Below are 14,545 nucleotides of genomic sequence, written 5' to 3'. Positions count from 1 at the left end.
AATAGGGAGGACTTGGGATTTGTCCCAATTTATCTTTAAACCTGAGTAGGTTCCGAATGTTTGTATTATTTCTAGTGCTGTCTTCAGAGAGGGGCCGGCATCTGCTAGATACAACAGCATGTCATCAGCGTATAGGCTGATTGTTTCCACCAGGCTCCCACTCCTCAGACCTATAATTCCCGGGTGTGATCTCAGTGAAGCAGCAAGGGGCTCCACCTCCAGGGCGTATAGCAAGGGGGATAGGGGGCACCCCTGACGCGTGCCCCTTGAGAGGGCAAAGGCGTCGGAAACTCTTCCGTTAACCAGTATCCTGGTACAGTAGTTGTATCCATCTGACAAAGTTAGGTCCGAATCCAAAACACGCTAGGCAGCCCCAGAGGTGGTCCCACTCTACAGAGTCGAACGCCTTTGCGGCGTCCAAAGACACCACGACTCTGAAACCCATCTGGTCATGCTCAGCTTGAAGGTTCATATATAGTCTACGGAGATTATATGCCGTATTTTTTGCTGGCATAAACCCGGTCTGATCCGCATGGATCAGGGTAAGAATCACTTTGTTCAGACGCATTGCCAGGACCTTGGTCAGGATTTTAATATCTAGTTGGAGAAGGGATATGGGGTGATATGATTCGGGGAGTTCAAAATTTTTGCCAGGTTTAGGTATGAGTACTATATAGGCCTCACACATAGATTTGGGTAAGGATCCAGATTTGAATATGTGGGAGAATATTTTGTGTAACCTAGGGACCATGGCTTTGAGCTATGTCGCATAAAATTCAAGGGGAAGACCATCTGATCAGGGTGCTTTCGATGGGATAAGGTGGGATATTGCCTCGGCAATGTCGTCAGTGGTAATAGGGGCCTCCAGCATTTCAACATTAGGTTGGGAAAGTGTGGGCAGTTCTATGGCAGCTAGGAGTGTTTCTATCTCCTCCCTGGGGTTGTTAAAAGTTGAAGAGTACAAGGATGAGAAGAAGGAGCGGAACTCCCCAGCCACCATATCGGGTTCAGTGATCAATACACAGTCAGCACCCCGAAGGGAAACCACTGTAGGCGGTCTATGGTCCATGTGAGCTAAATAGGCAAGGAGATGTCCCGCCCGCTCTCCACACTCATACATCCTTTGTTTACTGTAGAAAATTTTCCTCTCCGCTTTTTCGAAATGTAGGCTATTTACCACTCGGGCTTGCAGTTTTAACCGATTGGCTGTGGAAGGTGAGGGGTCGATAGAAAAATCTTTCTCTATATCCGCTAGGGCTTGTTCTGCTTGCCTGACCACTTGTGAGGAGGTTTTCCTATTTCTGGCTATACGTTGAGCGAGTGTCATACGAGCATGGGATTTAAAAGAGTCCCACACCACATCGAATGGTGCGGTGTCCCTGTTAGTTTGAAAAAAGATGTCCCACTCCATCCCGATCTTGTCTATGCCTGGGACCACTGATGACCAAAAAGGATTAAGTTTCCATGTATATGTGGTGGGTGGGGAGTCAAGTTTGAGCTCAGCCCAGCAGGGGGCATGATCTGACAGTATACTGGGACTGAAACCTACATCCCCAAGTATAGGAAGGAGGGAGCGGGATATTAATATAATGTCTATCCTTGACATAGAATTGTGCGTCGCCGAAAAGCATGAGAATGTCTTATCTTGTGGGTGGCAGTGTCCACAGGTGTCTATTAGGGCTAGTTCATTTAGGAATTTACCAAATCTCGTGTGCTGGTGAGAGGGGTTGTCAGGAGATGTCGACGTCAGTCTGTCTAATTCCCTATTCACCACATTATTAAAATCCCCCAACCAAAGCGCTGGAACAGTGGGAAATTGGGACATGAAAGAGAGACCTTCTGTTAATACAGTGAACTGGAAGGAGGGAGGTATGTAGACTGCCATCAACAGAAGCTCAAGCCCATTTATTCTAGCGTGCAGAAATAGGAACCTGCCCTGGGGGTCGGATCTGAGTGTCAATAAGGTGAACTGGGCCGTTTTGGCCACCAGTACTGCGACTCCTCTGGAGTTGGCAGCATGGGGGGACTGGTAAAACCAACCCACCCAGGGTTTTTTGAGTGACAGCAGTAATTGTCCTGTGAGGTGGGTCTCTACCAGAACCATGACCTCTGCATGTTGTGCTTTAAGATAGGATAGAGCTGCATTTCTCTTTGGTCTAGCTCTAATACCACGCACGTTCCATGTAATAAATTTCAACCTAGGCATAATGTGGAAACACGTCTATCAATGTCCTTGTCGCCTAGGCCAGTGTCCGGTCGCCGGGACCCACCCCCAAGGCGAGATGGCCCGCAGAGCCGTCTAAGAAGACCAGGGCAGTAAGGACAGGATATTTAATCTTGATCCCCCGGGGCCCAAGTGGTATATCCACATACAGGGCCCCAGGACATCGCACATACAGCTTTATACCAAACAAATGCCTGCAAACAGTACTCCCCTCATCATTAAGTGGTTGCAATACAATGTACAAATGGTAGAACTTTTGTGGGTTATAAACTAACACACTGGCCTGTCCGGGCAGGCAGCTCCCCCAATACGTTTCAGGGGCAAGTTGCTGCAACTGGACAGTCCAGGGAAACAATACTTGTGCCAAATGGCAAACGTTACACTTACACATAACATGTGAACCTAACTAAGGGACGATTATTCGCTGCAGAGCGAGCAGCAGCATGAAAAGTGAGACCCCCAATCCGTGTCCTCCAGGATGGCATACTTGGGGGGGACAAAAGGAGAGGAAAATGTGAGTCTGTTTTCCGGGAGTCATGGTGGGTGGCGGCCTGCCACTAAAGTCAGCTATTTTGGGGGGGGGCTGTGGACATTAGTTATCTCAAGGGACATGGGAAAACCTGCAAGAAAAGGGTTAGATAGGGGAGGGAGGGCAATGGATATGACCGGGGGGGAGAAGCTGTACGGGGATAGTTCTGGTTGGAATTTCGCCATTTGTTAGCGCTGGGGTGGTGTTGGGCCAAAATTATACAACACAGTACCTTAAGAAAGACGTAGTCCACTGCGCCCAGGTGTAGTGATTGAACAGCTTGGTATCCACACAGACAGGAATCTGTCACATATCGGTCGGGTGCTGCTCTGTCCTCCAACCATGCAAAGACTGCTTCAGGCATGTCAAAAAAATGTGCCCTGTCTTCTCCAACGACCCGGAGTCTGGCGGGAAAGAGCATCACATAGGAGTAGTGTCGGATCCTCAGTTGTCGCTTGGCTTCGGTGAATTGCGCCCGCTTCTTTTGGACTTCTGCAGATAAGTTTTTGCAATAAATGTTCTGGGAGGTGCGCCCTGAGAAGGGGGTCTGGCCGCTAATCTGTGGGCTCTCTCCACAACAAATGATGTGGAGAACTCAGCCTGCCCGAATGTGGATGTAAGCAGGTTTTCCAGAAATGAGGGGGGGTCGGAGGCCTCCACACCCTCAGGCATCCCCACAAAGCGGAGGTTGCACCTCCTCAACCTGTTGTCCATGTCGTCTTGCTTAGCGAGCATCGCATTTAGCTGATGTTGCAGCCGTTCGGTTGTGACTTGCAATGGCGGTACTTTGTCTTCAACCCGGCTGATGCAGGTCTCTGTCTCGGTGACCCAGTCTCTTAGCTTCTGCAGGACTTGGTGAATTAAAGACACCTCAACCTTTACCTCCTCGATTTTGCAAGTAAGAGTGCTTTTACAATCTGAAATAGCCTCCAGCACGCGGGCGGTGTCTTCCGCGGCCGAGTCCACAGGAGAAGGCGGGTCGGCGCCATTTTCTTCCACGGCCCCCTTGTCCTGATGACGGTATTTAGCCAATTTTGAGGCCATTTCCGTTGCTTTTTTCGGTGGAGACATGCTCTCTGTGTGTGCACGCTATCAGCAGGCTTCGTTAGGCGATGTGAATAGCAATATTACCCCAGGATTAGTATAAACCGAGTTAAGGCAAGCGGAGCTCCCGATCAGTACTCCTCACACCAAGGTGTTCCAGGCCACGCCCCCTCCTCACACCATGCCGTTCCAGGGCACGCCCCAGATGTGAACATTTCTAGCATGATAGTGTGCTTCAGGGTGAGGACTGGGTTGATGGATTTGATTGAGGCATGCTGACAAGGAGGCAGAGGGTGTTTGATGTGGACTGCATAAACACAAGAAAGCATGCAATGTGGGAAAAATATGCAAACAGTAATACAAGCATAAATGCATTTAAAAGATCACTTGTAACAAAGATGACTAATTTCAGAACTTAATGTTTAAAGCATGGGCCCTCAACCTGTGGCCCTCCAGCGGGCCCTGCAGAACTAAAAGTCACATCATGTCTCTACCTTTTGGAGTCATGCTTGCAACCGTCAGCCTTGTAATGCCTCGTGGGACTTAAAGTTCCGCAACAGCTGGAGGGCCACAGGTTGAGCACCCATGGTTTAAAGTATACCCAATGCCCAACCTCCCCCCTCACAATTACTTCTGGGTTAAGATTCATGTACAAAAACTATAGTCTATCTCAAATCCCTGAATTCTAAGCTGCAGTCCAGGGTTTTCAGGATGACTGCTATATAATGCTTTACATACAAATATCAATGGGCTCACTGAAATTGTTGTGCATATTAAAAAATAAAACACAATGATATACAATGTGCAAGCAACCACAGAAATAAATTCAATTTTATCTAAGAGGAGGCAGGCCAGTAAAAGATTCATTCTTCCAATTATTGGTTCTTGTGAGGGTATGTCTACAAACAGGCATATAGACTATCTCTTTCTTCGGCTTAAAATCATTACCGTATCAAGGATTCGATGAAGGACCAGGTCCCCTTTTTACAAATAGGGCACTGAAGAATATTGAGGTAAAACTGGGACATGGAAACAGATTCCCACGGAGGATGATAATGCAATAGGTTGGAAAACACACCAAAAAATCGCCCAAAATGGTTGATGTCCACATGTCCCTATAAAAAACAAAGACAATTCACAACAGTTCTTTTTATTATGCACACAATCACTGGAGCAATAATAATACTAATGTTAAATGAATATAAAATGTTCACAGACAAGGGCAATGTTAATTTTTATAGAACGATTTAGTAATCTAGTCTTCATGAAACTGCATGTTCTGATTGTAGGATGATGAAATGCTTCTAAAATAACAATTTTCGTAAAGCAATTTCAAAGAATAATCAAACATTCCTCACATTATATATTGCAATGCACAATTTCACAACGGATATAAAAGTTGGGTTCTGCAATATTTTAGTCACTTATTTAAGGCAAAGTAAAGTAAATTAAGTAAAAAATTGTGATCTCACTGTAGTAAACTAATACAATATTGGTTAATATGGTTAACTGCATAGCATCATTACACTTTGCATTAAAGTGGAAGTCAAGGCATTTTTTATATAGCGCTACTAATATTTGATTCTAATCAATGCGCCATACATTTTACATTATTGTGCTACAACCTGCATTTTTTATGCAGCAGGTACCAAATCTCAATCCTGATACAGGTAACAGTCCTTATGGGCCTATCAGAACATGGAAGTAATTTTGCCACATTCATGTTGACAGAGCGTAAACCAGATGCAAGCCCCCTAGTGACACCATTGCCTCTCCAAGTATCTCCCTTCCCTGATTGACAGGATGGGGGAGATTTACTAAAACTATTGCACAAAGAAACTGGTGCAGCTGTACATGGAAACCAATCAGCTTCTAACATTTTTTTCCAATTAAGCTTTTCCAATGAAACCTAGAAGCTGGTTACTATGCATAGCTACACCAGATTCCGTGTGCACCAGTTTTAGTAAATCTCCCCCGATGTGGCATGGCTATTGAGTGTTTTACAGGAGTAAATCTGCTGCCAGTTTCTGCTGCCTTAAACAAAGTTGCTTGTTAGTTAGGGCTTGTGTTGATGTTCTTTTGTTCACTTCGAATGGGTTTTGAATTCCAATTTTAGTCCATGAAAGAAGGAAACCTGCTTTGCACAGGTTAAATGCAGGTCAGAAGGAGGTCAACTGCATACCCATAACCTCTAAACCGCAAAAGTATCTCAAACTTATGACACAAGCCCGCCAAGTTTCATCAAAAGAGAATTAAGGTATTAAAACTTCAACAGGTAAAAAATCCTTCCTGAGCCCCTAAGGCAATAGGATATTCCCTGGATCAACAATCTACGGTATTATTACTTATAAATAATATAATTTTGTGTAGGTTAAAAATCTGAGCCAAGGCACAAATAAGTTCCTTTGTCCATTTAAATACATTTTCATATTTTGCCAGTGTACACAATAAAACACTGGTTTGTCAGGTAATCATCCAGATGTCCACAGATGAACAGTGATGAGGAATGACCACTCAGTTAATTTAGTAGCTGTCATCTTCCCTCACGATTGTCAAGTATGTCCAAAGATAATACAAATGCATTTTGGCTCATCTATGTACAGTTTTGCCAGTGGTGACAGCTGGTCAACATGCTGATGTCAATATGTAGACTGTTTTTATTTTTAATGAGGCTGATTATTACAATAGAGGAAACTACAAATGTAGATATCGATTACCTAAGAAAAAAAAAAACGAAAAGTAAATACCTGAATAAAGTTCTTGAGGAGGGACATGAAACATTTTTGAGGGAACAATGAAGGAAGGAGATTTTCAATTTCTCCAAATGCTTCTGTGAAGAAATGTCCATCTATAAGTTCTTCAATTCTATTCCAACTTGATTGCCCGATTTCATTACGCTTAACCTAACAGAAATCAAAAGACCATGTAATTAAGCCATTTTCTATTCAAGTCAACTTGTCATTAAAGTAATACAGGGGCTCTAAATTAGGACCGAAATTGTGCCGCTGAGTAGAAAAAAGCATTCAGATAAGGAAAGACCGATATATATTTAACATACTTGTTCTAAGTGAGGGCCCTATAGTACTCAGGCCAGTGAGAAAGCACAAGGAACAGAAAATCAGCATTTTCAGGTGAGGTTACCAATTATTTACTACACTATATATGTGCCCCACCTGTGGGTTCTAACCCGAAATGGTGTCTCAGTATCAGTTTCTGTGGCCCTTAAATGGATAGGTTATTAAAGGCCTCTTACCTGAAACTGAAATAAAATAAAACAAGGGCAACGCATATCTTCCCCTGACTACAGTGTATGTTCAGGACTAAAGTTACACTCAAAATGTATTATGTTCTGCTGGAAACCGCATCTGTTTACTGTAAAATTACAGTATTCTGACAACTGACATGAAAAAGAACACTTCTGAGTCTCTTCAATGAAAAAAAAAACTAAATTACCTCTACATGCATTTGACCTTCCATACAATAATTATAAAGTTGTATCTAAACCCAAAACCACAAAAATTAAACGCTAAGTTCATTTTTTGGAACATATTACATGTTCTACCCCTATTTATCTACTGCCACTATTACTCAGCTCCCACTTCACGATCTCCTCTTTTACACAGCAGCCCCTCCCTTCGCATCACAGTCCCCTCTTTACATTAAAATATTCCCCCTTTACATAACAGCCTCCTTTTACATCACAGCGCCATCTTTACATAGTGGCCCATGTTTACAATACATGTCCTCCTTTTACATCACAGCTCCCCCTTTACATCATATTTGGCTAACATAGCTTTTAAAAACATTCTTGGTCCCTGACCCAGAACAAGCATCCGGCCAGCGACATCTGAGAATCTGTTGCTAATATTTTGTTCCAAGTCAGTGAATTAAAAGTAGTGAAGCCTTCAGATCATATTAATTTTCAGTTTGCAAAGTACTCTATAAACAATGTGATCAAACCATACCTTCATTTAGAATATTTCATAAGAAAAAACGTTACCAATAATAAATATTTATATAGAACAGTAATTAAAAGTTCATTTCTTTTCTTCAGTAACAAGACTTCTGCAATTCCTCCAAAAACCACTAATGTGAACAGCAGTCCAAAGTATACATCCGGTGTAGCATTTACAGTATACATGATAAAACTGTGTTACATGATAAAAATGTGCTTCAGCCATATTTCCATACACAGTCTCCCCAGTGAGATTAAACTCACCAAATTTAGAGAACCCTTAAACTTACGGGTCATTCGTGCTTGGTTTATATCAGAAGCTAGCCGTTCCCTAATCTCACTCATCCAGAAGCCTCCATTATGTTGTGCAGAAAGCAGACAAAACCTCATTGTGTACAACCATATTTTATTAAAATATATTAAAACAGATTCCACTTGCGCAGGATGACATCATGTGCCTCCTGGCATTGTCAGGAGTGGTAAAAAGAACACGCAACTGGACTACTATATATACTGATATTAACACTTTATGGAGGAGATTTACTAAAGCTGGTGCACAGAGAAACTGATGCAGCTATGCATAGTAACCAATCAACTTCTGAGTTTTTTGTCAGTTAAAGTTTAATTGAACAAGTTGAATTTAAAAGCTGATTAGTTGCTATGCAAAGCTGCACCAGTTTCTGTGTGCATCAGCTTTGATGATCCAGTTCCCTTACTGAATATACTGACATTAATCCTTTAGAAGAGCTACAGTCAATTTCTTTTTGGGTTAACTTTACATTTCTATACATTTAGACACCTCAATCCTATTTATAAATTCTCTCAATACCCTATACAGCTTCTAATAAGAGAGCATATCACAAAATGCTTATGAATTGGGGCCTGTAAATAAACTGTAAATAATAATTAGCTATAAAACAATTAAGGTCTATGTCTATATTCAAACCCATTGGACTCAATTTTCTTTGTTAAATCAATTTTTGTAAAAAAAATGTTTTTTCAAATTTGAACCTCTCCAATGTTTTTTCACTTTATTTATACCATAAAATATCAACCCTTTTTGGCCCTTATTGTGGAAGTCTCTAAAATGTCTGGACATGCTATGATTACTAAACCCTCTTTTAATATTATTAATCTGCTCCCCAATCCTGGCAAACAATATTCTAGTAGTCCGACCCACATATTGAAGTCCACATTCCAGCATGTAGGTACTATTGTCAGATATAAATTGTCTAATATGATAAGTTTTTTTTCTTTTTTAGTGTTGAATGAACATTGGGTTCTTCTTCTATCGTTGTTTCAATTTTTCAATATTTTTTCAATATTTTGAAAAAGTCACGTGGCAGTGACGTAACATGTAGGAGGAACCTGTGAAGTCCCTAGCATTGTCAGTGTGTGAGATAGCAGCAGCGGTGAATGAAGCATCTTACCGCCATGCTCCGGTTTTGCAGCTGATCAATAAAAAGCGATCCCATCTAGAAGGTTATGTGAGTGGAACAACTCTAGCTGATAGATAGCATCTAATTAGTGGTTAATCTCTGCGCAATGGATGTTTAATTTCTTTTTTACATGCCCGGAATCTGAGTGGAGGAGCGATTGAAGAAGTGAAAGAAGGAAAGTAACACATTTGTTTTCACTAAGGTTATATACTTTGTTTCAAAATTATCACATTATATCTGACACTAAAGAGTCTGATTACATAATACTGATGTAGTGTCCACATCTCACAGGAAGGTTTTTTTTAGAAAGAAGGAAGATTTCTTACACATTTTTTTTGGCACATTTATATTTATTTATTTATTTTTGGAAATTTCAAGCAGCACGGTTATATATTCAATCAGATATATGCTATACATTTAATATGAATAGTAGATATGTTGAAGAGCACATGCACATTTGAGTAAGGTTCATCTCTAATGCAATTTTTGAGATAATTATATGCATAGTGGTGGGATTGGATTGATTCATTTTTTTATATAGTTATTTACTTTCTCATTTTAAATTTATTTTGAAAGAATTTGCAAACTAAAGATTTTTTGGAGGTGTTTTATAAGTTTATTTTTACCTTTCACTATTATAATGGACATATGAGGTTAATATAAGCGCAACTGACCACTCTTGTATTTATTAAAACATAATAATATATATAATATAAAAAATAGAAATGATGAACTACTGGATTTGAAGCAAAATATGTTAAGCTTCCTAGCAAATGTTTGAATGTACTGATGTATTAAACTTACTTAGACTTTTATCGGGAGCATATTTTAAACCTATATCTAAAAACCTTTATTTCTTTCTCCGTTAATACAGCTTCACTTAAACTACAAAACCTACCCTAAAACTCCCTTTTCACTTTTTAATTTTCCACCCCTCCCCTACATTCTCCCTTTCTGCCTTTTCTCCTCCCTTGAAATTTCTCACTCCATCTCCCATAGTTCTCCTTGTTTTACCCCATCCTGTATCCCCATTCTCCTTATTGGGGATTCCTCCTTGGGTCAAATACAGAAGCAGGAAGTACTAGTGGTGCATGGCTCCAATGAAGGACTATGGTATTGATCTTAAGTGCCTCGCTGGGCAACAATTACTGTAACAAAATTTAACTGAACTTAAGCAGTTCTACAAAGAAGAGTGGGCAAATATTGCAACGTCTACATGTGCAAAGTTAGTGGAGAGAAATCACAACAGACTAAAGGCTGGAATTGAAGCAAAATGCGATCCAACAAAATATTATTATAACAAAATATATATTTTTTGACAAGTTGGTGTTAAACCTTTCATTGGATGTTAGACGTTACACTAATAAATACAGCTGGGCAAAACAAAAACTGTGTTTGCCTTCATTTCAGGCTGCAGGGCAACAAAATGTGATTATTTTAAAGGGGTGATTCTTTTCTATCTTGGCCCCAAAATGCCAGAACAATACAAATACCCACCAAATGACCCCTTTTTGGAAAGTAGACAATCAAAAGAATTTAGTAATAAAAAGGTGGGGAAGCCACCGTGCGTCAGAGGGGGGTGGCGTCACCCAGTTACGTCACCAGGTGGCCCTGCCCCCTCTGACGCCACAGGGAAGTTATATAAGAGCTGTTAGAGCGAAGACACGTCAGACAGCGGGAGCCTCCCATGGAGGTGGGTCGGTTGTGGCTTTTTTTTTTCTCGGTCCGTTGGGTGGCGTGAACTTACTTCGTGGGACATTTTTATTTATTTATTTTTAATAAAGGACTTGTCCCAAGCTGTCTCTTGTCTTTTTTACCATTCTGACACTTTTTAGTGAAATGTTAGGGGTACATTTGTACCCCGTTACCAATTTACACAGGGAGGAGGCTGGGATCTGAGGGTCCCCTTGTTAAAGGGGGCTTCCAGATTCCGATAACCCCCCTGCCCCCAGACCACCACAACCACCGGGCAAGGTTTGTGGGGATGAGGCCCTTGTCCCCATCAACATGGGGACAAGGTGCTTTGGGGAGCTACCCCAAAGCACCCTCCCCATGTTGAGGGCATGTGGCCTGGTAAGGTTCAGGAGGGGGGGGCGCTCTCTTGCCCCCCATCTTTTCCTGCAGCCTGCCAGGATGCATGCTCGGATAAGGGTCTGGTATGGATTTTGGGGGGACACCTACGCCATTTTTAAAAAAAATTTGGTGCAGGGATCCCCTTAAAATCCATATCAGACCCAAAGGGCCTGGTATGGATTTTAGGGGGACCCCCACGTATTTATTTATTTTTTTAATTTAGATTCGGGGTTCCCCTTATTATTCATAGCAGACCCAAAGGGCCTGGTAATGGAGGTGGGGGGGGATCCCATGCTCTTTTTTTCAATTATCTGTATCTATATTGCCGAGACCCGACAATACATTACATTATAAGTTTTAAATGCGATAAGTTTTAAATGACAATTTTTCCTTTAGAAATGTCATTTTGTTGTGGTACTGTTCTAAACATGGGAAAATGCGCTACTTTACATGCATACTATAGACACCCCCCAGGCACAATAATTAAAGGAATATTTCATTTTTTTTTGTTTCATTGATTAAAAAAAAATCACTGCTCCCAAAAAAAGTCAGTTTTTAAAAACAAAATTTGCATTGATACATATCCCCTGGGACAGGACCCAGGTCCACAAACACTTTTTATGACAATAACTTGCATATAAGCCTTTAAAATTAGCACTTTTGATTTTTCATGTTAGTGTCCCATAGACTTTAACGGTGTTCCGGCAGCTTTCGAATTTGTCGCTGTTCGGAGAACACCTGATGTTCAAGTCGAACTCACGTTCGGGTTCATCGGGCTCATCCCCACACCCCAGTACCGGCATCACTCATGCAGCCCCAGACTATGACACTCCCACCACCATGCTTGACTGTGGGCAAGACACACTTGTCTTTGTACTCCTCACCTGGTTGCCGCCACACAAGCTTGACACCATCTAAACCAAATAAGTTTATCTTGGTTTCATTAGACCACAGGACATGGTTCTAGTAATCCATGACCCTAGTTAGTCTGCTTGTCTTTAGCAAACTGCGGGCTTTATTGTGCATCATCTTTAGAAGAGGCTTCCTTCTGGGATGACAACCATGCAAACCAATTTGATGCAGTAAGCGGAATATGGTCTGAGCACTGACAGGCTGACCCTCCACCCCTTCAACCTCTGCAACCATGCTGACAGCACTCATACGTCAATTTCCCAAAGACAACCTCTGGATAGGACGCTGAGCACCTGCACATTTTTGGTCGACCATGGTGAGGCCTGTCCTGAGTGGAACCTGTCCTGTTAAACCGATCAGTTTCAGGGTCTGCTGCAGTTCAGTTTCAGGGTCTTGGCAATCTTCTTATAGCCTAAGATCTTTATATAGAATCATGGACTCAATTTTGCCCCCATTAATAAACCCAACCCCTTTGTCCTTTTCAAAGACCTCAACAGATATATACGTAATATTACCCTCAAGAGGCACTTCCATATCAAACTAGAAAAAGACAAAAACACCCCTAGTGACTCCAATACTAGCTCCCCTACCAAACCCTTGCCAGATCTGTCCGAATTCAACTCTGAGTCTTTTGACTTTGATATTGACAATTTTGACATATAATCCAATGATGATGTGACATTAAGAATGCTCAAACACCTAGCCACATCTCCCCCAATAGTCCACTTCTCACTGAGACCCAAGTCTATCTTTTTTCCACACACTCCAAAGGCCCATATGTATAAAGCTTCTACAGAGTTGTCTATGTAGATCTGGTAAAACTCTGTAATTCTACTTCTACATCTAAATCAAATAATCTTTCACCTCCTGAAATCAAAGCACTTAACCACCTTATGCATGCAGAAGATCTGGTGATCAAATCTGCAGATAAAGGAGGAGGGATTGTACTCCAAAATAGGACAGGCTATTTAAAAGAATCCAAATAAAAGAAAAAAAGGCGCAGAATTAAAGTGCAGAATTAAAACTTTTAATATCCCCGAACAAGATTAAAAACACTTACAGAATCAAGGATAAGAAGAAGCATAACATGGATGTGTGAAGCAGGTGATCCGGCATCAGGAGGTCCCAGTGTATCACAGCTTTCCAGGGATAACGATATGCAGCAGCAGAAGGTCCCAGGATAACCAGCAGGTGAACACCCCAGGCTCTGGGAACACTGGTGAAGCAATCGCATCGTCTGAGTCAGCGTGGAGCATTAATCCCGGAAATGACATCAGCGGGAGGGGACAACCAGCATGGACCGCAAACAGGAAATATGTAATCAAAATGGGACGCATTTCGGAACTACTGATTGGTTCCTTCGTCAAGTCAATGGCAACAGATTTGTAGAAGCTGATCTTCTTATAGTCTATGGGCGGAGCTGTCGGTGGGGCTATGGGCGGTGATAAGGGAAGAAAAACAATGCTGCAGCATTCCAGGAAGTAGTGTGATCCATGGGCATAGAACTGCACAGTAAACATAAAGATAGAGTGGGATGCAGCCCGCACACGAAAAACGGCAAGACAAATACAGCAAGACATTCCAAAAGTATATATAAGGAAAGGAACTTGAAATCAATGAAAAAATATATATAAAATGGAACAAAACGGTCAAACCGTACATTGCTCCTCAGTAGCAGATGCCACTAAAAATTAATTGTTTAAAAGATGATCACTGGATCAATATATGGGGATAACAAACAGGTATACATGCATGTGCATGCATTCGCACAAAAGAAACCACAGACGCAAAAAAAAAAAAAAAAAAAAACTTTTTCCCCTGTATATATACATTTAATTTCATATTTATTATATATCTATTAGATATATTTTTCCCTTACCATTTCTTCTCTCCCATTTTCAATTAATTATGCTACCTATGATTGCCCCATGCTCTAGAGCCGGCCAATCATTGGACCACCACCAATTGCCTCCCCCAGATTAACTTTTCAATCGATTGATGTATTCGTGATCGATCGACCAATCCTCTGAGCAATTGTTTCTCCCCCTCCCCTCATGATATGCCTGTTGTAACATTATGTATTGTCATTTATCTTTATTATTATTATTTTTTGTTTTATTTGTACATGTCCATCTGTATATGTTCCCCCCCCCCTCCTTTTTTTTACATTGCTTATGTATATACATGTCTTAAACATTGTTCATTTACATATTTATTCTTTGCTCTATGATTGCATCTTTTTTGCTGTTAAAGTTATAATATGGCCACGTATCCATTGTTTTACCTCTGATGATTAGATAACATTAGCCAGAGCGCAGTGCTAGTTGCCGCCGTGTGTCTTACACGATCTCTGGCCTATCACAGTGCTT

At 41.4% G+C, this 14,545-nt stretch overlaps 1 protein-coding gene across 1 annotated transcript in view; it reads right to left on the bottom strand.

Annotated features, from left to right (window-relative positions):
- SLF1 (SMC5-SMC6 complex localization factor 1) overlaps positions 1-14,545 on the bottom strand; it is a 227,738-nt gene that overhangs the window by 98,880 nt on the left and 114,313 nt on the right. Inside the window, exons 8-9 of the mRNA XM_073624518.1 lie at positions 6,545-6,700; positions 4,746-4,912 (exon numbers count right to left, since the gene is read on the bottom strand). Of these exons, the coding sequence (XP_073480619.1) occupies positions 4,746-4,912; positions 6,545-6,700 (323 nt within the window). The remainder of the gene's footprint in view (positions 1-4,745; positions 4,913-6,544; positions 6,701-14,545) is intronic.

This window comes from Aquarana catesbeiana, linkage group LG01 (assembly GCF_042186555.1).
Source record: "Aquarana catesbeiana isolate 2022-GZ linkage group LG01, ASM4218655v1, whole genome shotgun sequence".
NCBI classification, from domain to species: Eukaryota; Metazoa; Chordata; class Amphibia; order Anura; family Ranidae; genus Aquarana; species Aquarana catesbeiana.
Note: the sequence above shows the minus strand (reverse complement) of the source record. Positions and strands in the feature narration are given on the sequence as shown.